The sequence below is a fragment of the Scyliorhinus torazame genome, chromosome 6 (assembly GCF_047496885.1).
Source record: "Scyliorhinus torazame isolate Kashiwa2021f chromosome 6, sScyTor2.1, whole genome shotgun sequence".
Lineage (NCBI taxonomy): Eukaryota > Metazoa > Chordata > Chondrichthyes > Carcharhiniformes > Scyliorhinidae > Scyliorhinus > Scyliorhinus torazame.
Window position 1 is genome coordinate 75,359,490 of NC_092712.1, and position 24,833 is coordinate 75,384,322.

Consider the following 24,833-nt stretch of genomic DNA (forward strand, 5'->3'; position numbering starts at 1 on the left):
AGCCCAGATACACTACATCTACAGGATTCCCATTATTCACTTTGCTTGTTACATCTTCAAAGAACTTCAGCAAATTAGTCAATCAAAATTTACTCTTCATAATGCAAATTAAGCAAACAAGATTTACCCTTCATAAAATCCATGCTGACTCTGATGGACCGTGTTTTGACTTTCCAAATATCCCATTACTACTTCCCTTAATATTGGAATCCAACATTTTCCCAATGACAGATGTTAAATTAACTGGTCTATAGTTTCCTACTCTGTGCCTTTCTCCCCTTTTGAACAGGGGCATTAGCCTTTCCCAATCTACTGGAACCTTTCCAGAATCCAGGGAATTTTGGAATATTATAACCCATGCCTCCACCATCTCTGCTGTCATTTCCTTTAAGACTCTGGATTGTAGTCGATCAGACCCGGTACCAAATGTGTTTCATGCTGTTCTTTGCAGGGAAGTGGGAGTGGAGGGGGCACAGGAATTGTAGCAGTGTTTTTGTCCTGGTGATACGGGTCATCCAGTGCCGTTCTAAGTGTCCGGTTTAAACTAATCTGCATGCATCACGATGTTTAAGAGTCGAACATCCCAACAGTAATGTTATCGACAACTTCAATCAGTCGATCAGTTCAATTGGAGTTCCCCGAGTATCCACAAGGCTTGTAGGAATTGAGCCAAAATAAAAGTTGAACTCAGGTACTGTTATTCAAGCTGTCATTCATGACTCATGAACAGTCCATGTGATACCATTAGAAAACAATAAAAGTAGGTCAGGTGCACAGCCGCTGAGGGTTTCTGCATCTCGTCCGTGAATATTTTGAAAGATCAGTGCAGCCACTTCAATTGATGGTTTAACACTATTCATGTTGATGCAGAAATGTGGCAAAATCCACAGCTTTTCATCAACAGATTTCATATTTCAAATCCCATCTGCTATCAGAACACCCTCCTCCGTGAGGTACTTTCTTAGTACCACTCTCATTCCACTGAGAGTGAAATATCGCTGAAATAATTGTGTAATTCAAACCACTTGAGGATCCGTTTCTTTGGAGATTTACTCGAGTGAGATGGTGTCAGAGTTTTAGTTGCAACATGTTCCGTTGAGGAAAGTAGTGTGACAGTCATCCAGGCACAGTTCGTTGGCCTATTTAATGAGCATATTAACACTGGCAATTATGAAAACATTAAACAGTAAAATAACAGTATGATATCAATGCATTTACTCTATCCCTTTACCATATGGTTCATCTCACTCAAATCGTATACACAGTTAGTCATGTTGACATATTCCTGATATTTCAGCAGGCATGTATAATTTAACCCTCAACAATCAAAGCTGTCTGTTAGGCTCCACAGTCTATTATACCAATCCCTCTCTAAACAATGCAAGTTCTCAAGTGTGAAATGTTCCACGGTGCTGCTTCCTAACAAATGACACCATAGTACATTTACATTCGGTGAAGTAACAAATACCTTAGACCAAATGGGTTTCGGAGTTGGGAACAAGTGCACATGCAAGGTATTTACTGAAGGCTTAAGTTCAAACAGGAATAACCGCCCTGATTGAACTCATGGTTAGAAAATCTCATGGAGGTTGCACTGGCGACTCAGTGAGTCTATCCATTTGAGTACCTGAACCATGCAGATTTGAGAGATCCCCGATACGATCCCTGGTGGATGGTGAATCAGCTGATCCCAGCTTGGTGGGAGTGAAAAGCTTCAATTTAAATAAAGGAAACAACTTATATTGATGTCGCACTTTTCACAACCGCAGGGTATCCCAAAGTGCTTACTCGCTGGTGAGTGTAGTCACTGTTGTAATGTAGGAAATGTGGCAGCCATTTTGTACACAGCAAGCTCCCACTAACAGCACTGTGGTAATGACCAGATAATTTGCTTATTTAAGTGATGTTACTTGAGGGATATGTATTGTCCAGAATGCCTGGGGTAATACTCCTGCTCTTCATTGAAATAGTACAATGAGGACCGGATGGGACCTCGGTTTAATGTCTCACCTGAAAGAGGACACAACCAACAGTGCAACACCACTCAGTACAGTACCACACTGGAGTGTTAGCCTAGATTTTGTGCTCAGGTCTCTGGAGTGGGACACGACCCCACGACTCTCCGACTCAGAGGCAAGCATGTGACTACTTTGTCACAGCGTACACTGTCATTTAGTGCCCCTGCATTAAGAAAATAAACCACGGGTCCATTGTCCACCAATCCACAGTTGATGTGGGCATTTACAAACGATGGGTAAGCAAAGGACTGAGATCAGTGGTAATGCCCCATAGCTCTTGGTCAGGATGCATAGAAGATAAGAGCAGGAGGAGGCCTTTTGGCCCTTCGAGCCTGCTCCGCCATTCATCACGATCATGGCTGACCATCCAACTCAATAGCCTAATCCTGCTTTCTCCCCATAGCCTTAGATCCCATTCGCCCCAAGTGCTGTATCTAGCCGTCTCTTGAACATATTCAAAGTTTTAGCATCAACTACTTCCTGTGGTAATGAATTCCACAGGCTCAACACTCCTTGTGTGAAGAAATGTCTCCTTCCCTCTATACAAAATGGTTTACCCTGAATCCTCAGACTGTGACCCATGGTTAGTATAGTTAGGGGCTGAGGACACAGCCTTGTGGGCACCGGTGTTGAGGATAATCGTGGAGGAGGTGTTGTTGCCTATCCTTACTGATTGTGGCCTGCCAGCTCTTATCCTGAAGACTCACACATAAATAATTCTGGTCCTGCCATTGTCAACGGGATTTCCCGTGGACTGCACCCCTTGTCACCGGGAAAACCGTGCGCTGACGTGGGACCGGAATTTCAAGCCAGCGTGAACAGCCGGTACATCCCGCCCAATAGCTTCCTTAGACGAAGTGAAACTGTAATCCAGTCCTTCAGAAGGGAGGAGAAGGGAAAAGCAAATGTTGAAAATGCTCACTGTCGTCCTGATTTATAATTATGATGATCTGTGCATAATGTGTGCATTTGGAGATAAGCATAAGCATTGCAAGTGTTTCAAATTCTTAATACCTTTGTCTTCTGATTCCAGTCCCTACATCCCCTCCCACTTTGGATTCAGATGAGTGTGACGAGGAGTTTGGAAACTGCCACAGTGGAACAGGTGATGCCTTCGACTTTACAGGTGCATAAATCCTCCTAACACCACAACTGTAACCTTTCTCACTTGCTTCCTGTGTGCTCTGCCGGTAATGAGCCAAAAATCACTAAAACGCATGTCTGTCATCCAACGAATAAACAGCTTATCCTTACAAATCTGCTGCTATCAACACCTTCCTTCCACTAATTGGGACTTATCCTTTAGTGCTCATTCTTCCATATTAGGAACAGCAGCGCCACTTCAGAAGAATAAATAAACAAGCAATAAACTGGCAGGGAAGCATTTGGTACAGGATTACAATCAATGTATGGCTTAAATTATTATGAATGCTTAGTGGAAACGTGCATTTCTGAAATAGTCCAAATTCTATTTGGAGTTTTGTCTTTCAGATCTCTGTCGTAAAGCAACAAAGTCAGACTCCTTGGGGGAAATTCTAACTGTTGGACCCAGTCAGGTTTCCCTGCACAGTGGGGAATTTTAACTCGGTTGTGTGTGTCTGCCACCTTGGAGGTTAATCACCTGGAAGTCAGTCTGATTGGGAGGCTTGATTTCCAGTCGGGCAGCGAACACACCCACCCACACCTAGGGAGGGATTTACCGAACACCCCGCTGTGGGCTTTCGGCAGGGAGGTGTCCCTCCAGCGGGATCGACTGGTCCCGCCGTCGTCAACGGGATTTCCCGTTGAGAGCAACCCTCGCCGCCGGGAAACCTGTGCACCGGCGTGGGACCGGAATTTCCCACCGGTGTGAACAGCCAGTAAATCCCACCCCTAATCTCACCTACCTCCCCCATCTTAACATCCAAACCACCTGCCCGCCCATTTCAAAATTCCCCACGCCCTGTCAAATGCAAACCATCAGCTTCTTTAAACCCAACATTTGTGGGACAATCTGCTCACCAGTAATAACATTATCTGATGTCTGCAATGTTCACTGATGGACTGCAGCCATTCAAGAACGTGGCTCAACGTCACCTTCTCAAGGCCAGTTAGTGGTGGGCAACAAATGCTCTTCTTGCCAGCAACGCTCACATCCCATGAAAAGAGTGAACAAAAACTCAGTTTGGACCACGGCGCTTAATTAACTCTGACATCCGTTAAGAATCATTGTCAAGTTTGTCTATTTGACCTGCCTTTGTTACAGTTGTCTCAGACCACTCTATTTTTGTGCCCCTTAATATATGGAACAACAATTGCAAGTTGCCTGCGTTGGCATTTTCGGCACGTACAAGCATATCTTTAGGAAAAGTTGATGGCTTGTAGATAATGATCAGGAGTGAGAACCCTGGCTGATTTGATTTGTTCCCCTCCAGTTGTGGCTCTGTGTCTACAACCTAGGCGATGAACACCTTTCTTGTTGATATCCGCCAATTTTATTTTTTAACAATGTCCCTGCTGTTGGGCAAAAATCTGTCCTCATCTATGAAATGCAGAATGACAGAAACTGGGGTGGCTTTATTTATTTATTTTTTAGTTGGGTGGTGGGGGTGGGGGATGGGGGGGGGGAATCTGGCAGCTGACTGTGGCACTGTGTGGCAACCAGACCAACTCATTGAAGCTGCTCGTGGTGTTAAATAATCTCCAATCAGCTGCAGAGCTATTCTATGTTTCATAAATATTCTTTTTCCAGGAATATATTGAAACAAGTTAGTGCTTTGCGCTAGAAGGTTCAAAACTTTGAAACTCTGTTCTCAATTCTTTCTCACAAAAGATAGAGAAACAAAGGGACTATTTGAAAGATCTTCAGTGGAATCTTTGATATTTCAAGGAGATCACACAGCTTCTGAGAAGCTGCTATTTTGTATCATGTCCAAATAACTCGGTGACATTTGTGCCTCAAGTATGAGTAAAGCCATTGTTCTATATGTACATGTGCAGAACTTTGGAATGATCTTTTTCTCCTGCTCTGTATTAAAATAAAACATTAAATAGCCAGGACGGGTTTTATAGATTATTTCTGTTTTGTTGTTCATCTTCTTACCTAATACAATATGATAAACAATGGCCAGAATTCTCCAGCCATTGCGATTCACTTCTCCTGCCAGCAGCAACCTCTCCCCTCCCCCACCCCGGGCAGGTTTCCCAATGGGAAATTCCATTGATAAGTGGCGGGAAGACAGAATCCCGCCCCCAGCGAACAGCGCACCGCCGAGAGACACACTGGGGAACCGGATAATCCAGCCCCATGTCTGTGTAAGTTGTAAAATAAATTTAATTTTACTCCCCAGAAGAATCACCCTCATCCCCCACCCCCGCCACTCAATTATTCCCCTCCCCTCTTCTTCCAACTATATTCTCTCTATTTAGTCAGAGTTTGTTCCTATGTTATGAGACTATTCCATCAAATTAGATGCAGATATTGAAACAGTAACTAATATTAGAATGGACACTGCAAGTACTTTCCATGGTGATCCTTAACTTTTACTAACAGGGCAACCTTCATCCACTTTCTGTACAGGGGCATTGCAAGCCCATTGGAATCAGATACCAGAGATTGGAGGTGCCAAGCCATGGCCCCAACCCCATGCTCTTCGACTGATTCCTGACCTTATTCCTGTTTTGCAGGTGGTAACACTGCTCTAGGAACAGAGGAACCAACATTACCTGAAATACCAGGATTCCCAGGTATGGAGCATGTTTGGTCAAAGTTAATGTGCATGTATTAGGTGGGTGGAGGCATTTAGCATCCTCGCAGATACACTTACTGAGAGGTTGGTGTTTTTAAGGATATGATAGCAAATTGAGAAGGGCATAGCCGAAACTCTCGGCTCCAAAAATGTCCCATGGGTCTGAAGAAAGATTTATTAGATATTGCAGAACCATGACAGAACTGCTGAGAGATTAAAATCCTCAGAACTTGGTGGTCAAAACTCCCACTCTACTATTGTAAACTCATTAGAGATTAGGCAAAACCATGTCTGCAAGTGTGAAAGGTCTCTGCTGAACTTCCGTAGAGGTTCCAGCAACGGAGCGGGAGAGACTCCAGGAAACGATACCCCCTTGTGCAAGTGTAGGATCAACTCTTCAGTTAGGGGCAATCACATCAAACATTCGCAGGGTAGGTACAGTGGGTGAAAGGCTGAGTAAAGATCTCCTTGCCTTGCCCCAACAATGAACCAAACTTAATTTTGACCTCTGGAAAGTAATCTCTGCAGGAATAAATTGGCGATTCCCTTTCATAGATCTATTTATAGTCGTAGGAAGGAGCTGAAGACCTGAAGTGCTCCGGTGGTAGAATAAAGAGATTCATGTTACTATGGTAACGGATTCAACTCCGATTGGTGACTCAAACTTGCTATCAAAATATTACTGTATACGACTTTCACTTGTCCTTAGACAGGCTTCTGAGGGGAAATAATGGAAAACTAAATCTTTTCTGTTCATACTGCATGGAAGCACATCTCCTGTTTACCACAGTGCAGAATGTCAGACTCCCTGAAAGCTGCCAATTGTCACATTTACATCCATGTGGTATGTGGACTTTCAATCACGTTGGCTCAGCCAAATGCGACTTACTTCAGTTTAAACGAGTCGTGCATTAAATTCAACCTTACAATAATTTCATTTAGCGCTGGTCTAGCTGATTTGTCTGTTCTATACGTGAGTAAATATTTCTGAATCTATCCAAAATCAGTGACTGCCAAAGGATGTATTGTTAACTTGCTGTGTAGCAAAGTAAGGTCATTTCGGATAAGTCTAGTTTACCTGTGAACCTAACTGCAGGGCAAAGCCAGTGACCTATTTGCCTGTACATCTGGCTGATGTTGCTGAGTGTCAATGAAGTGGGGAGGGTGCATGACAGAATGAAGAGAAATAGAAACAGAAGCTTTCATTATACAAGAGGCAGGGGATACTAATAAAGCTGCTGTGAGCTTAAACATTTCTATCTATTTTTGTACGCGCTGTTTGAAGCTCTTAAAGATACTGCTGTGATCACTGATCTTTTGGTGTGGAGTGTATTATTATTTCAAGAAAGTGTCTTCCTATGCCTTTAATTCACTGAATTTAAATGAGGCAATGGTCAGTGTTCCATTAGCTGCTGTATGTTGCTTTTGTGCTGCACTAACACCACTAGTCATCAGCACACAGACCTCATGCAGACAGCGCAAACCCAAAGGAAGCCTTTTGGATTATCCACGGCCCCTGGCAGGGAAGGTTCAGTTTTTTAAAAAGCACACAAGCCTTCCCAGCTGCAGATCTGAGTGAATCTGTCCTTCCTGACTGTGGGGTAGCTGCCAGCTGAGTGTCGCCTGTGTGCCAGCACGAGACAGCACTGGCGTCGCCCAACAAGCTGACAGCCAGGCTAATGGCACTCACCGCAGCAGCTTCTGGTGAGAGGAGGGTGCGCAATTAAAGGCGGAAATAGAGAAGCTGCTGCCCAAGATGAACGGCTCCACCGTTACCTTAGCAACAGTCACAGGTCCTGACAGACTCCACCCGAGGGTCTTAAAGGAAGTGGTTGCTGAGATAGTGGATGTGTTTTTAATTTTTCAAAATTCCCTCGATTCTGGAAGGAGCCCATCAGATTGGAAAATAGCGAATGTAACTCCTCTAGTCAAAGAAAGGAGGGAGGCAGAAAGTAGGAAACTACAGGCATGTTAGCTTAACATCTGTCACAGGGAAAATGCTGGAATCTATTATTAAGGAGGTTGTAGCGGGCACTTAGAAAATCTTAAAACAATTAAGCAGAGTCAACATGATATTGTGAAAGAGAATTCGTGTTTGACTCATTCATTAAGAGTCCTTTGAGGAAGTAGCAAACAGGTGACCAACTTCCAAGGAAAAGAAATAAGGGGCACTTTGGCATGGGGAATGGTTTGAAAGGCAAGGGGGGGGGCGGGGTAGTGTGGGAGGTGGTGGTGACAGATGCTGGCAAACCTGCAATAGCTGGGGAGGTACTGGTGAATCAGTGGAAGTGGGAGGCCTGGGAGCAGCAGTGCTGGTGGAGAACGTATAAGTGCGAGAGGGGGTGCTGCCGAATCCCAAAGAGTGAGGTGTGGGGGCAGACGAGTTGCAAACCAATGGGTGTGGGATGAGGGGGCAGAGTCAGCTAATGACACCAGCACAGTCACAGAAAACCCAGCATAGTTGGTGGCCCGGGTATCAAGCAACATGGATAAAGGGGAACCTGTAGATGTACCCAAATTTCCAATAGGCATTTGACAAAGTGCCACATCAAAGGTTACTGCACAAAATAAGAACTCATGGTGCAATGGTACCATATTAGCATGGGTAGGGAATCGGTTAGCTAACAGGAAGCAGAGAGTGTGGATAAATGGGTCTTTTTCATGTTGGCAAGCTAGTGGAGCGCCAAAGGGATCAGTACTGGGGCCTCAACTAAATACAATCTATAGCAATGACTTGGATGTATGGTTGCTAAATTTGCTGATGTTGCAAATAGAGGTAGATCTTTGAGCACATGGGGCAGAAAGTGTGATGCACCTTGATGGACAAGTTGCATGCTCCCACTCATTAAAATTAATGCTGTGCTGCTGTGTTTCAAAGAGAGTGTCAGTCTTTGAATGTGTTTGACGTGTTTACTTTGTCCACCCTTGTAGTGTTGGCCATTGGAAAGTTGAGAAAGCAAGGGGGTTGGGGGAATGTATGGATAGACCTGTATAGCCATCCGGATGCAGTGGCCAGTCCAAAGTTGACTTTGCAGGAATTTTTGTCTGAATGCTTGTGAAGCTAGCTTCAAGAAGGGTACATCCTGAGGATGCAGCAAGAGGCGTTGCTGATATAATTCCTCTTGCAATTTTACATGTTGCTGATACACAGTCCAAGCCTCACTGCTGTACAGAAGTATGATGACAAATGATCTGGACACCAAATCTTTTGTTGACTTGCGGAAATCCTCGTTGGCAAACATTCACTGCTGCAAGAGAAAATGCTGGAAAATCTCAGCAGGTCTGGCAGCATTGGTGGCCTTTTTGGAGAGGTCTGCTAAGATATGGGAAGTGCTCAACATATTCCAGAGTGTGTCCTTCAACATATATGAGAGGTGGAATATTTGGCTGACCAGGTGTAGATTGATATATGGGTTTTATTTTGGAAACATTCACGGTTAGTCCAGGTTTCTTGAATGCAGAATTGAAGAGATCGAGAATGGTTTGAAAATCTAGGAGTGTGGGCAACAACAATCTACTCTTGCACAAACTGTGCATCGTGGTGGTCAGTTTGGTTTTGACAGAAGCAACTGAGGTTAAATAGTTTTTCATTTAGACTTTATTTAGTACTCACACCAGAGGCAGCTGATCTTTGATGAGGTGAATAGCCATTGTCAGGTAGATTGTAAATGGAATGGGGCTATCACACTGTCTTGATACCAGTCTAAATTTTGAAGCTGTTTGTTTCAGAACGCCCACTCAAGGACAGTAGCCGTCATATAGGCAACAAGGAGCCCTAGCTAAACTGGAGTCAATAGGAATCCGAGGGAAACTCCGCTGGTTGGAGTCATACCTGGCACAAAGGAAGATGGTTGTGATGTTTGGAGGTCAATCATCTCAGCTCCAGGACATCACTGCATGGGTTCCTCAGGGTAGTGTCCTAGGCCCAACCATCTTCAGCTGCTTCATCAAAGACCTCCCTTCTACCATAAGGCCAGAAGTGGGGATGTTTACCGATGACTTCTCAATGTTCTGCACCATTTGTGACTTCTCAGATAATGAAGTAGTCCATGTCCAAATGCAGCAAAACCTGGACAATATCCAGCCTTGGGCTTACAAGTGGCAAGTTACATTCGTGCCACACAAGTGCCAGGCAATGACCATCTCCTACAATAGATGATCTAACCATCACCCTTTGACATTCAATGGCATTATCATCGCTGAATTGGGGCAGCACGGTAGCATTGTGGATAGCACAATTGCTTCACAGCTCCAGGGTCCCAGGTTTGATTCCGGCTTGGGTCCCTGTCTGTGCGGAGTTTGCACATCCTCCCCGTGTGTGCGTGGGTTTCCTCCGGGTGCTCCGGTTTCCTCCCACAGTCCAAAGATGTGCAGGTTAGGTGGATTGGCCATGATAAATTGCCCTTAGTTTCCAAAATTGCCCTTAGTGTTGGGTGGAGTTACTGGGTTATGGGGATAGGGTGGAGGTGTGGGCTTGGGTAGGGTGCTCTTTCCAAGAGCCAGTGCAGACTTGATGGACCGAATGGCCTCCTCCTGCACTGTTAATTCTATGAAATTCTATGAATCCCTCACGATTAACATCCTGGGGATTACCATTGATCAGAAACTGAACTGGACTAGCATATTAATACTGTGGGTACCAGGGCAGGTCAAAGACTAGGGATCCTATGGTGAATAACTCACCTCCTGACCCCCAAAGCCTGTCAACCATCTACAAGGCACAAGTCAGGTGTGTAATGGAGTACTCTCCACTTGCCTGGATGAGTGCAGCTCCACCAACACACAAGAAGCTCAACACCATCCAGGACCAAGCAGACCTCTTGATTGCTTCTCCTTCCAGAAACAATTAAACCCTCCCCCACTAATGAACAATGGCAGCCATGTTTACCATCTACAAGATTGACTGCCGTAACTCAGCAAAGTTCCTTAGACAGCACCTTCCAAACCCATGACCCCGCTTCCCATCCATAGACTCTATCTACACCTCCCACTGCCTGGGGAAAGAGGGCAACATAATCAAAGATTCTTCCCACCCGGGTTATTCACTCTTCCAACTTCTTCCATTGGGCAGGAGATACAAAAGTCTGACAACACGAACGAACAAATTCAAAAACAGCTTCTTTCCCTACTGTTAACAGACTCCTAAACGACCCTCTTATGGACTGACCTGATTAATACTACCCCCTGTATGCTCCACCCGATGCTGGTGTCTATTTACATTGTGTACCTTGTGTTGCCCTATTTTGTAATTTGTTTTCTTTTCATGTACTAAATGATCTGTTTGAGCTGCTCGGAGAAAAATACTTTTCACTGTACCTCGGTACACGTGACAACAAACAATTCCAAATCCAAGAGCAACAAATACTTGGGAACCCCACTACCTATCAATCACCTACCGGAAATATATCACCGTTCCTTCACTGTCGCTGGGGCAACATCCTGGAACCTCCTCCCTAAAAGCACAGTGGATGTCCCTCCACCACAAGACTGCAGCGGTTCAACTCACCGCCACCTTCTGAACTAGGGATGTGCAATAAATTCTGGCCTAACCAACAACACCCATATCTCGTTAAATGAACAACACAAGACCTGTCGTCCTGTACAATGCTCCCAAGGCGAGCGTTCAAACCAATACCACCAGCTCTGAATACCTCCAGCTGCACAGAGGCACTCGGCAGGGATGCCCACTTTCCCGCTCCTGTGTGCCCTGGCAATTGGACCCCTGGCGATCGCTCTGCTAGATGCAAAATGCTGGAAGGGCACCCAAAGGGGAGGCAGTGAGCACAGAGTCTCACTCTATGCGGATGACCTGCTCCTCTATGTCTCGGAACAGCAGAAAGGCTTGAGAGCAATCATGCAGCTCGGAACATTCACCGGCTATAAACTTAACCTGGGAAGAGCGAAGCATTCCCAGTGAACCCAAACGGGGGAGGGACAGAGCTGGAGGGACTCCCATTTAAACTAGCCCAAAACAAATTCCGCTACCTAGGGATCCAAATATCCTGGGACTGGACAGAGATCCACAAGTGGAATCTGACCAGCCTGGCGGAGGAAGTCAAAAAGGACCTGCAGAGATGGGACACGCTCCCATTCTCCCTGGCGGGAGGGTGCAGGCGATCAAAATGAACGTGCTGCCAAGGTTCCTCTTTTTGTTCAGATCTATACCGATCTTCATCCCCAAAACCTTCTTCCACAACATAGGCAAAATGATCATGGCGTTTGTGTGTGTGTGTGTGTGTGGTGGTGGTGGTTGGGGGGGGGGGGAGAGAAGAATCCAAGAATCCCCAAATCAACACTGCCGAGGTGAAAAGTCATGGGCGGCCTGGCACGACCGAATTTCAAATACTACCACTGGGCAGCAATGGCAGAGAGAGTGAGGGGATAGATATGCAAATCCACCACAGAGCAGGTGAGGATGGAGGAGTCTTCCTGCAAGGGAATGACACTCCGGGCCCTCGCCATGGCTGCACTCCCATCCCCCCATCTGCGGAAACCATGGGCTGGATTCTTTGATTTGAAGACTAAGTGCTGACGCCGGCATGGGAACAGTGGCATTTTTCACGAGAAAAAACTGCACCGATTCTCCTTGGGGGCGGGGGGGGGGGGGGGGGGTGCTAGCAGCCATGCAGGTAAAGCCCCCAGCTTTACCTGCGGGTACAGCCATAGAACTGCCGGGTCCGCGGGCGCATGCGCACGGCACTGGCCGCACGCGGACCCGGCCTACCACATACTGTCCCCCCAGTAGCCCCCCTCGCCATCCGCGTACCATCCCCCACGCCCCGCTGCCCGCGGAATGCCCCCCCCCCCCCCCCCTCCGACTGTGGCGTTGCTGGACTCAGTCCGCAGCCACCATGCCGGGTTCACAACACAAAAGGATAAGTGTTCCACGCCGTCAGGAACTCGGCCCATCGGGGGAGGGCCTCAGGTGACGACCCGAGGCCGTCCCAGCGGCATGCAGTGTATTCTTCGAGTACGCTGTTTTTGAGGGGGCGGAGCATCGCAAAAGCGGTGGTGCTCCTGATTTTGGCGCAAATGGGGATTCTTCGGCCGATTACCGAACGCGATTTCGGCATCGGCGACCATGGAATCCCGTCCCATAAGTTCCCACCAGCCATGCTCGACACCACTTTCAAAAAATGGAGACAGGACGGGATGGACGCTACCAATTCGGGACTTTTACAGGGGAGACAGTCTAGCGACACTGAGCAAACTGATGGGGGAATTGGAACTACCAACAGGACAGAACTTGGGCACCTCCAGGTAAAGCACTTTCTCCGCAAGGAGACAGTAGGATACCCCAGGGCCCCAAGAACCACATTACTGGAGGGCCTGATAAACACAAACAATAAGGAAGGGGGAAACTGTGGGAAAATCTACGGGCAGCTGCTGGACAGGGCGCGACTGCCACTGGACGAAGCCAGACGAAAATGGGGAGACGAACTGGGGACAGAAGTAGCTGGGGACTCTGGAGCGAAGCACTAAGCCGGGCCAACTCCACCTCCTCCTGCACAAGGCTCAGCCTCATGCAGTTCAAAGTGGTGCACAGAGTGTACCTTTTTCGAGGCAATGTCCAAGGTTGTGGGGGTGAAGGTGGAGCCATGCCTGAGAATGGCAATCTTTGGGGTATCAGAACAGCCAGAACTACACACCAGTGCTAAACGGTGCTCGGTTGAGGTTCCGCAGGCGTGGCAGTTGACTCTCAGGTGACAGGTGGATATGGTGTCTGGGTATTTACATGAGCCTAATAGTTCATTTAAATCTCGTTATCTGAATTAGGCCCAGCGAGGGCTTGATCCAGGTCGCGCCGGGCGGAGAAAGTTGAGTGGCTCATGATTGGCCCAGCGCCCGGCACAGAGCCCAATTTCGGGCTCACAACGCAGTGGCTGAATCGTACCCAGTTTCTGTGGCATCGCTTGCTGCCTTATTTTAAATTGAGTAACCACACAGATGAAGATAAAGATCATACGTGGGTACATCATATTCATATTGCATACTGTGTATGATAATATAAGCAACTATTCTTCTGTTGTTTTGGGTGTAACTGTGACTTCCTTTACTCAGAAATGTGAAAGTTCAGTACTAGCTAGACAAAAAATGGGAGTGGCTGTGTGCAAAGTTTCACACTTTCTAAAGCTGTGTATATTTACAGACTTAGTTTAATCAAAATGCCACATAACAAGATAATTGTGAACCAAATTAGACATATTAAAAAGGTCCCATATGTTTGTCTATCTTTCTATGTTATTGATAAGGGGATTTGAACAGATGTAAAGTAAAAAAAAAAACACGCCCCGCTAAACTACTCGGCCAGAGTTTTGATCTCCACTTACATTACAGCATTGTTCACCTCAGGCAGTGCAGACCAGAACTGCAAAATTCTAATACAAGTAATGGAACATGAGGATAAATTCCAAGATATCGGGTGCCTCAGCACGTGGCAAACAAATGCAATTCCAAAATATAAACATGGCACCAGAAAATCTCTCCCGAAAAGACTCCAAGCTGACCTCTGACCTGTCAGGTGTATAATGGACAACGCCACTGAGAGATCAGTTCTGCTCACCCGAATAGGGGATTTTCACAGTAACTTCATTACAGTGTTAATGTAAGCCGACTTGTGACACTAATAAAGATTATTATTGTTATTATTATTATTAAACAGCAGGAGTTATTTTCATGGTACTTCCTAATCTGTGTTATGACACTACTGTGTCATGGAACAATATGCTAATTAGTGTTTTTTTTTAAATAAACCCTCCAATAGAATGAAAACTTCAGAACATAAGAACTAATAATAATAAGAAGAATCTTTTACTGTCACAAGTATGAAGTTACTGTGAAAAGCTCCTAGTCGCCACATTCCGGCGCCTGTTCGGGTAAGCCAGTACGGGAATTGAACCCGCGCTACTGGCCTTTTTCTGCATTACAAACCAGCTGTCTAGCGCACTGAGCTAAACCGGCCCTAATGCAGGAGTAGGCCATCTGGCCCCTCGAGCCAGCTCCGCCATTCAATAAGTTCATGGCTGATCTTTTTATGGACTCAGCTCCACTTACCCGCCCGCTCAGCATAACCCTTAATTCCTTTACTGTTCAAAACTCTTATCTATCTTTGCCTTAAAAAATTCAATGAGGTAGCCTCAACTGCTTCACTGGGCAGTTACAAACATACCCAGATTTAATTAATGCAACACAAAGGAACTTTGAATTGTCCAAATTAAATCACACCATGATCAATACAGGAAAAACTTTAGAGTCATTTTCAGATCTACACTTGACATTAATGCACATTTCTGACTCCGTGAACCATAATTAAACTGACTACAGAGCAATACTAGTGTTGTGACTTTGCCACTGTTAACAGTTCTGAAGTGAGAGTCCTTAATGAGAAAAGTAAATCTTTCCTGAGCTGCCAAGTTAAATGGTTTAGGATCAATGCATCTACAATTTTCTGCCATTGAGCTGAATCACTAAAACCCACCGTGTACAATGTAACAATGGGTTGTTGTTGCCATCCTCCACCACAGAAATGGTAACCGTCCCGAGCAATCAACAGAAAGCTTCAAGATAATATTGACGATGGACATTGTGTATCTTCAATAAGAATACAACTCGAACTATGAGCCTATTTCACAAAGTCATAATCTGCACTGCTGAAAGATGAATAATATAGTTCAGTAACTGCAATCACAGCATGCAGACACCAAAGTTTTCGGAAGGCAACAAATTTGTGGTAATTTCTTGGGGAGTTATGGGCTCTTCCCCTGGAGAAGGAACATGCTGTAGTGAGTCTGTGTGTGATGAACATCATGCAATGTCAAGAACTGCCAATGAAGATACAGTTCAGCAGTTTGCCAGCTATAATGTGGGGGGGAAAAACTGGAGTTTCTTGTGTTCACACAAGTGCAGTGAAAACAAAACTATTCATCCTTCAAATTCCACTGTAGCAATGGGTGTGCATGAAATGCAATGTACATAAAAACCTTAACATACTGGTCAGCAGTGGAGGAGGATCAGACCCAAGTTCTTCAATTCCTATGCCACAAGACTTAGGTAGCAGTCATCATAACATGATTGAATTCCACGTTCAATTTGAAGGAGTGTAGCCTGGGACTAAGACTTTTAAACTTAAATAAAGGCAATTAGATTGGTATGAAGACAGAGCTGGCTAATGTGAACTGGGAAATTAGATTAAAGGATAGGTTAGTGGAGATGCAATGGAAGACATTTAAGGAGATATTTTGTAACACTCAGCAAAGATACATTCCAATGAGAAGGAAATACTTTCAGGGAAGAATGTATTATCCGTGTTAATTAGGAATTATTTTTTTTTAAATCAATTTAGAGTACCCACTTTTTTTCCAATTAAGGGGCATTTTAGCGTGGCCAATCCACCTTCCCTGCACATCTTTGGGTTGTAGGGATGAGACCCACGCAGACATGGGAAGAATGTGCAAACTCCACTGAGAACCCGGGTCCTCAGTGCCGTGAGGCAGCAGTGTTAATCTCTGCGCCACCATGCCGCAGGTTATTAGGAATCAAAGACAATGTGAAATTGAAAGAAAAAGCGTGCAATTACGCCAAGATTAGTGGCAGGTCAGAAGATTGGACAAGATATAAACCAGCACAGAATTACCAAAAAAAGAGGAGGTGGAAATTTGAGTATGAAAGAAAGATAGTTGGAAATACAAGAACACAGAGTAAGAGTTTCTACAAGTAGAGGAAAAAAGTAACTAAAATTAGCTTTGCTCCTCTGGAAAACAAGTCTGGAGAATTAATAATGGGAAATAGGGAAATGGTGGAAGTCTTCTCTGTAGAAGACACCAGAAATAATTGTATGCCAATGGAGGGAGGAACGGAAAACAATTACAATGACCAGGGAAAGGACACTAAGAAAATGATCAGAACTAAAGGCTGACAAATTTCCAGGTCCTGATGGACTTCTTCTTAGGATCTTAACAGAAGTGGCTGCTGAGATAATAGTTGCATTGGTTTTAATTTTCCAAAATACCCTGGACACTGGAAGGGTCCAATCAGGTTGAAAAGTAGTGAATGCAATGTCTCTGTTTCAGAAATGTGGGAGACAGAAAGCAGGAAACTACAGGCCAATTAGCCTAACATCTGACATAGGAAAATGCTAGAATATATTATTATAGGGGCTATAACAGAGCATTTAGAGAATCATAATACAATCAGGCGGAGTCAACATGGTTTTGAGAAAGGGAATCGTATTTGAGTAGAGTTCTATGAGGAAGTAACTCGCAACGTAGATAAAGGGAACCTGTATATGTGGCACACTTGGATTTCCAAAAGGCATTTGACAAGACGCCACATCAAAGGTTGCTACATAAAATACGAACACTTGGGCTGAATTCTCCGCCTTCAGGATGCTCTGTGGGACTGCCTCACAATGGGAAACCCCATTGACCAGCTGGCAAAATGGAGAATCCTGACGGCACGCTAAACCAAATGTCTGGCGCGGCGAGATGGAGAAACCCGCCCATAGTCTATGTGGTAACATATTAGCATGGATAGAGGATTGATTAGCTGGAGGAAATCGAGAGTAGGGATCAATGAGTCACTTTCGTTTGGCAGGGTGTGACCAGTGGAATGCCACAGGATCAGTTCAGGGACCTCAACCATTTACAATTCATATTAATGAGTTGGATGTGAGGATCAAATGTATTGTTGCAAAATTTGCTATAATTGTAACGGGCATTGGTGAGGCCACATCTGGAATACTGTGTACAGTTTTGGTCTCCTTACTTAAGAAAATACATAATTACAGAAGAAGCAGTACAGAGAAGGTTTACTTGACTGATTCCTTGGATGGGAGGGTTTATCTTTTGAGAAAAGGCCAGGCAGGTAGGGCCCGTATCCTTTTGAGTTTAGGAGAATGAGAGGTGATCATGAAACATATAAGATTCTGGGAGGACTTGACAGGATGGATGCTGAAAGGATGTTTTCCCTTGTGGGAGGGACTAGAACGAGGCGACACAGACTAAAAATAAGGAGTCTCCCGTTTCAGATGAAGATGACATTTTTCTCTCAGAGGATTGGTAGTCTGTGGAAATCTCATCCCCAGAACGCAGTGGAGGCAGGGTCATTGAATATTAAAGGCTGATTCCGATAGATTCCTGATTGATAAGGAGGTCACATGGAGTAGATAGGAAAGTAGATTTGAGGTCTCAATGAGATCAGCCGTGATTTTATTGAATGACAGAGCAGGCTCTACCTCAGCTCTTAATTTGTATGTTCGTATGTATCTCGCTACCTGGATCCCCATTCAATTGCACTGAATGGTGTGAATATTGATGCGGTAGATATGAAGAATGATCAATACAGAAAGCTAAATCAAGTCAATTGAAATCAAAGCCCTTGGACCAATATAAAAGCGGCCTTTGAGAAACTCACATTTTCCAATATCGGGATTACTTGCTGATGTTTTCTTCAGCGTCTCTTTCATGTTTTCTCTAACACTATCAGCCTGTAAAGGGAGGCTCAGGGAAATAAGGGTTGAAGCTACTGACAGTGTTATTATTATGCAACTGGTTCAGATTCTCCTCTTTGCTGTGTTCCAGAGGCATTAGTTGAGTAGCAGCCTGTCTCATGGTCACAGGTGCAGGAGAGGTAAGTCACCCAGAGCCACATTTCCTGGGTACCTACATAACTGCATAGGGCGGAATTTAAAGCCCTTCCCCATGACTGGTTTGGTGGCGGGCAGTATTTGCGGGGGGCACAGATGGGGAACCCACCACCTTCCTGCTTCCATCTCAATTAAGTCTGTGGTGGAAACACCTGTGGACAGCCTACCCACCGACCACCAATTGAGACAATTAAGTGGACAATGAATACTCACTTAAGGGCTTCATCCCACCACTGCTGGTATTAACTTGTCATGCAAGAACCCTGAAATGCAAACTTTTGTGGGGTTGCCTGTAGGCTTCTCGTTAGGGGGTCCATTGTCCATCGTTCAAAAATATTCACTGCCTGATCGAGCGTCCAGGATTGGGAAAGAGGTCTTTGGGGCAGTGGGTTTGCGTGGCCTGGTTGCTGAGAGCCACTAGCCTTCCCATTCTGCTGTTTGCCAACCCTCCTCCTCCATTATCCACCTCTCGGCAGCATTCTCCTGTGACCTGCATTCCTCGGTGATCCCGGGTCTCAGGTGGGTGCAATACCAGCAGTAGCCACCGCCTCCCAGTAGTACTGCTGAGCAATAAAGAGGTGCTAGTTAGAGATTTTTGCTTTCCGTCTACAATGATTTTCACTGCAGATGTGAGTGTCCAGGACCTCACTGTGCTTGCCTTAGTTCTCTGAAAAACCATCCCACTAGGGTAGGATCCAGTTACTGGGTAGAATACGGCCTTTTGGCCAATTCATTGGCCACCAGCCAACCAATCGAACCGAGTCCCACCAATCTCTCAGGTGCCATAAAGTCTGAGTTCCTTGCTTCCTCATCTTGACTTGAAGGCTTATGCCAATCAAGCATCCATGGGTCAAAATGATAGCGGCAAAAAGAAAGAAATGGGAAATAAGGGAATCAACAGTAACGGCCCTTACGAAAACAATCCCAAGGAGTAACGTTAAACAAACACACCCACCTCTCGGTGGAAACTGCCAGGGTCAAATCTACATGTTTTACAATCCAGCCTACTTCACATTGACTCCATTGATTTAAAAGAAATCTCAGAAACTACCATGAGTTAATATTCGCTTCCTGCCAAGTATCTATTAAACAAAAGAGCAGTATACAATTAGCTTTTAACTTCAACAAAAAAAAGGATAGTATTTATTTGCTGCTGATTTATCAATAAGCTTGCCATTTCATAGAATTTGCAGTGCAGAAGGAGGCCATTCGGCCCATCGAGTCTGCACCGGCTCTTAGAAAGAGCACCCCACCCAAGTCCACACCTCAACCCTATCCCCATAACTCAGTAACCCCACCCAACACTAAGGGCAATTTTGGACACTAAGGGCAATTTATCATGGCCAATCCACCTAACCCGCACATCTTTGGACTGTGGGAGGAAACCGGAGCACCCGGAGGAAACCCACGCACACACGGGGAGAACGTGCAGACTCCGCACAGACAGTGACCCAAGCCTGGAATCGAACCTGGGACCCTGGAGCTGTGAAGCAATTGTGCTATCCACAATGCTACCGTGCTGCCCATTTCTACTATTTATTTTGCTACCTCAGTCAGCAGTGTTGATTTTGCTGAGTGTGTCACCCCTACTGCATCCTTCCCTCTCGAACTGCTGGAACAGTTGCTTCCAAAAGTCCTGGGAGGGCAGTAAACAAACATAACCACTTTTTTTCCCCTGTGGATTTTTCCCACCCTACACAATAAAGAACGTGGGGCGGGATTCTCCGTCCCTCCAGCCCCGTTTTCTGGCGCGGCGCGCCCCCGGCAGAAGCGGGATCCTCCATTCCGGCAGCCGGCTAATAAGGTTTTCCCATTGTGGCCATCCCACACCTTCGGGAAACCCGCGACCGTGGATACGCTGCCGGCGAAGCGGAGGATCCCGCCGACGGAGAATCCCGCAGAACAAATTCAACGGTAAGTGGTCAAAATGGGAGCAGGATTATTGCCCTTTATTCAAGATCAGGACTTCCTAGATCTTGGGATTCCTGGCGTTGCTGACCTTCTCCGGCCCCACCCCACTAGCCTGACAGCATGGGCCACGCCTGCAGGTTCTTTCTGCACAGGGCACCGGACGAGGAGGCGAGAAACGCTGATTGTGCAGCCAACGAGACCTGCACGCCGGTTTTCCCACCTCAGCCAGCACTCTGTGCAAAGAACAGAAAATTACAGTGATGATTTAACAGATTTATTTACCATTTTCCTCTTCCTTGCACCTGGATATAATCTGGTGTAGAGGTCTGCAATTCCTCTGATTGAAAATAATTGGCACAATATCTCCTCTCGGAAATAAAGGGAAAGGAAGGTTTTTCTTCATGGCATATTGAAAGGCATAGGAGGAGATTCATACTCGCTCTTATCTTTCACATCAGACTGGTAGGTTGGGCCAGCAGCAGTATAATCACCCATGGAGTCTTTCAGACAGATTGGACTGATTAAAGAGCCAACTGCACTGAAATCTTTGTTCCTCATCAACACTAGAAGCATCTTCAGCAGCTGTTATTCAGCGATAGAAAACCGTTATCTAAGATAATCATTTTCAGCTGTTAAATCACAGTGGCATTTTCTAAACCGTTTGTTTATAAATTGTGGCAGGATTCCTTGCCATTCCGAAGCATCGTCTGACACTCGCGTCCCAAAAGACAGAGATAGCTCCGTGGGGTTCTGTTCCCCTTCATTCCAACAAAGAACAAAGAACAAAGAAATGTACAGCACAGGAACAGGCCCTTCGGCCCTCCAAGCCCGTGCCGACCATACTGCCCGACTAAACTACAATCTTCTACACTTCCTGGATCCGTATCCTTCTATTCCCATCCTATTCATATATTTGTCAAGATGCCCCTTAAATGTCCCTATCGTCCCTGCCTCCACTACCTCCTCCGGTAGTGAGTTCCAGGCACCCACTACCCTCTGCGTAAAAAACTTGCCTCGTTTGGAGTGGAGGACAAATGTGGGAGGTGTGGCGGGAGCCCGGCAAACCACGCACATATGTTTTGGGCATGCCCGGCACTGGAAGGGTATTGGAAGGGAGTGACGGGAGTGATTTCGCGGGTGGTGAAGGCCCGGGTCAAACCAGGCTGGGGGTTAGCTCTATTTGGAGTTGCGGAAGAGCCGGGAGTGCAGGAGGCGAAAGAGGCCGACGTTGTGGCCTTTGCGTCCCTAGTAGCCCGGCGCAGGATCCTACTCATGTGGAAGGAGGCGAAACCCCCCGGACTGGAGGCCTGGGTAAATGATATGGCGGGGTTCATTAAACTGGAGCAGATAAAGTTTGCCCTGAGAGGATCGGCTCAAGGGTTCACCAGGCGGTGGCAGCCATTTCTCGACTACCTAGGGGAACGTTAGAGGGAAGACAGATGACCAGCAGCAGCAACCCAGGGGGAGGGGGGGTTTAGTTTAGGTCAAAGATAAAGGGGTTTTGTTACTTGTGTATTGTTTAAAATTTCTGTATTGTTATTGTTGCGTTTGCTTTGTAAGAGGGGAAAAATTGTTGTTTGGGGAAAAATTTTCAATAAAACATTTATAAAAAAAAAAAAAAAAAAAAAAAACTTGCCTCGTACATCTACTCTAAACTTTGCCCCTCTCACCTTAAACCTATGCCCCCTAGTAATTGACCCCTCTACCCTGGGGAAAAGCCTCTGACTATCCACTCTGTCTATGCCCCTCATAATTTTGTATACCTCTATCAGGTCGCCCCTCAACCTCCTTCGTTCCAGTGAGAACAAACCGAGTTTATTCAATCGCTCCTCATAGCTTATGCCCTCCATACCAGGCAACATTCTGGTAAATCTCTTCTGCACCCTCTCTAAAGCCTCCACATCCTTCTGGTAGTGTGGCGACCAGAATTGAACACTATACTCCAAGTGTGGCCTAACTAAGGTTCTATACAGCTGCAACATGACTTGCCAATTCTTATACTCAATGCCCCGGCCAATGAAGGCAAGCATGCCGTATGCCTTCTTGACTACCTTCTCCACCTGTGTAGCCCATTCAGTACGAGTGGAGGATTCCATTTTGTTACAGTAGGCTTGTTAATCACAGAATCATTCAATAGTCCAACACAGAAAGAAGCCATTCAGCCCATTAAGTCTGCACCAACTCATCCATACAGCATAGAATCATAGAATATCATTGTTTGGATGCAGCAAGAATGAAGAAGTACAAACACATTGGCCCTTATTTTATGCCTCCCTGACCCCGTGGCATATATTCTGGTGGTGGAGTTGGCCTGCTATTTCCCAGCTGTGGGACCTACCAGTCCCACTAATACCTACGGGGTTTTACATGCCCTACACCCTCTGCCACCAAGGAGCATGCCGCAGGGGTCGCCATCAGCGGGACATAAAGTTCCTGCTGGCAGGAAGGCAGTAAAACTTCGGCCAATGTTTAAATGTTGCCGACTTATAAAAAGCAATGCGTGCTGTCAAAAGCAGTGACTGCAGCTTTCGTATGTTGGAATCTGCTGTTAAACCGGACAGTACTGTTTCGACTGGCATTACACTAGCCTAGAACGTAGTATTACGTAGGATATACCAAACAGGAACAAGCCATTCGGTCCAACCTGTTATGCTCCACTCGATCCTCCATCCATATTCTCTCATCTAAATCTCCCATTGTAACCATCTATTCCCTTCTCCCTCATCTGCTTTTCTAGTTTCCCCTTAAATGCAACTATGCTATTTTCTTCAACTGCTCATTGTGGTAGTGAGTTCCACATTCTTACCATTCTTTGGGTGAAGAAGATTTTTCTGAATTCCCTTAGTGACTATCTTATGTTGATGGCCTCTATTTATTTATGGCTCGTCCCCACAAGACGAAACATTCTCTCTTTATCCGCTCAATCAAAAGCTTTCGTAATTTTAAAGATCTCGACTAGGTCAAACCTCAATCTTCTTTTCTCAAGCGAGAAGAGTCCCAGCTTGTCTGTTCTTTCCAGATATGTGTATCGTTGCAATTCTCGTATCATCCTTGTAGATTCTCTTTGCATCTGCTCCAGTGCCTCTATATCCTTTTTGGATTGGATTTGGATTTATTGTCACTTGTACTGACATACATTGAAAAGTATTGTTCTGTGTACAGTTCAGACAGATCGTTCCATACATGGAAAACCTAGGACATACGATAAATACACAAAGTAAATACAGACATAGACATTGGGTGAAGCATCCGGAGTGTAGTACTACTCAGCAGAGAAGATGCGTGGAGAGATCAGTTCAGTCCATCAGAGGATCATTCAGGAGTCTGGTAACAGCGGGGAAGAAGCTGTTTTTGAATATATTAGTGCGTATTCTCAGACTTTTGTATCTCCTGCCCGATGGAAAAGGTTGGAAGAGAGAATAATCTGGGTGGGAGGGGTTTTTGATTATGCTGCCTGTTTTCCCAAGGCAGCGGGAGATGTAGACAGAGTCAATGGATGGGAGGCGGGTTCGGGTGATGGACAGGGCTGTGTTCACAACACCCTGTAGTTTCTTTCTGTCTTGGGCCAGTCAGTAGCCATACCAGGCTATGATGCAGCCAGATAGGATACTTTCTATGGTCCATCTGTTAAAATTGGTAAGAGTTGATATGGGCATGCCGAATTTCCTTAGTTTACTGAGGGAGCATAGGCCCTTTTGTGCCTGTTGTTTTATAATATGCCAACCAGAATTGCTTGCAGTATTTTAAGCACGTTTTATGAGTACCAACATGCACCCACCCACAATCTCTATGACTGGTGGGGGTAAGGTCACAAGGCCAGAGGGATGAGCCACGAGTTCTGGGAACACCCACCCTCCAAACCAAAGATTATTGGAAGGGGAGGGGAAGATTTCAAGAATCCATTCAATCACCCCTTTACTGGCGTCTTGCATCAGGCAGTTGGTTGTAATGCATAGCAAAATATTGCAGCCCTCACCTCAGGAAAGGGTACAGTTTGGGTCTCCAGTTGTCCCATTCAGTAAACCAGTCAATCATTCTTAAATGTAGATACAAAATATCAAGAGATCATTTCCATTCACAGTGAAGCTTCTTGTATTTTTCTGTCTCAAATATTGACTGCACGTAGCTCACCAACAAAGCCAATGAGTACGTAAAAAAAAGGGCTGAAGCATCAAGCACTTTACGATACAGGTTGTGCCCTACCATTCATTGTGCAACACTGGCTGTGCATCTGCCTGTGTTTCCTTCCCATGACATTTTAAGTGCCGTTTAAATGATTTACACAACCTTCTGTAACAGTTCCTTTCATGGTGCGTGTTGCTCACGTTTCTAGCCTTCATGACGGAATGCGGCCAGTAATTTGATCCGACTTAGTTCATTGTCGAAGAATATTTTTGTCAAGGTCTGGCAAGGGTACATAGCACAGGTGACCTTGGGATGAAAAGTAAACATTGACACAGTAATAGTAGAACACTCTCAAGAATGCACTTCACAATGAGCTGCTACCACTGGTTTAAAGGTAGCTCTTGTCAC

At 45.5% G+C, this 24,833-nt stretch overlaps 1 protein-coding gene across 3 annotated transcripts in view; it reads left to right on the forward strand.

The window, feature by feature from the left end:
- Window positions 1-24,833, forward strand: part of nrp1a (neuropilin 1a) — a 314,669-nt gene that overhangs the window by 241,898 nt on the left and 47,938 nt on the right. For 2 of the 3 annotated variants that reach the window (XM_072508335.1, XM_072508336.1), the window contains exons 12-13: window positions 3,052-3,144; window positions 5,685-5,744. In XM_072508335.1, coding sequence (XP_072364436.1) covers window positions 3,052-3,144; window positions 5,685-5,744 — 153 coding nt within the window. The remainder of the gene's footprint in view (window positions 1-3,051; window positions 3,145-5,684; window positions 5,745-24,833) is intronic. The other variant, XM_072508337.1, reaches the window with a different exon arrangement.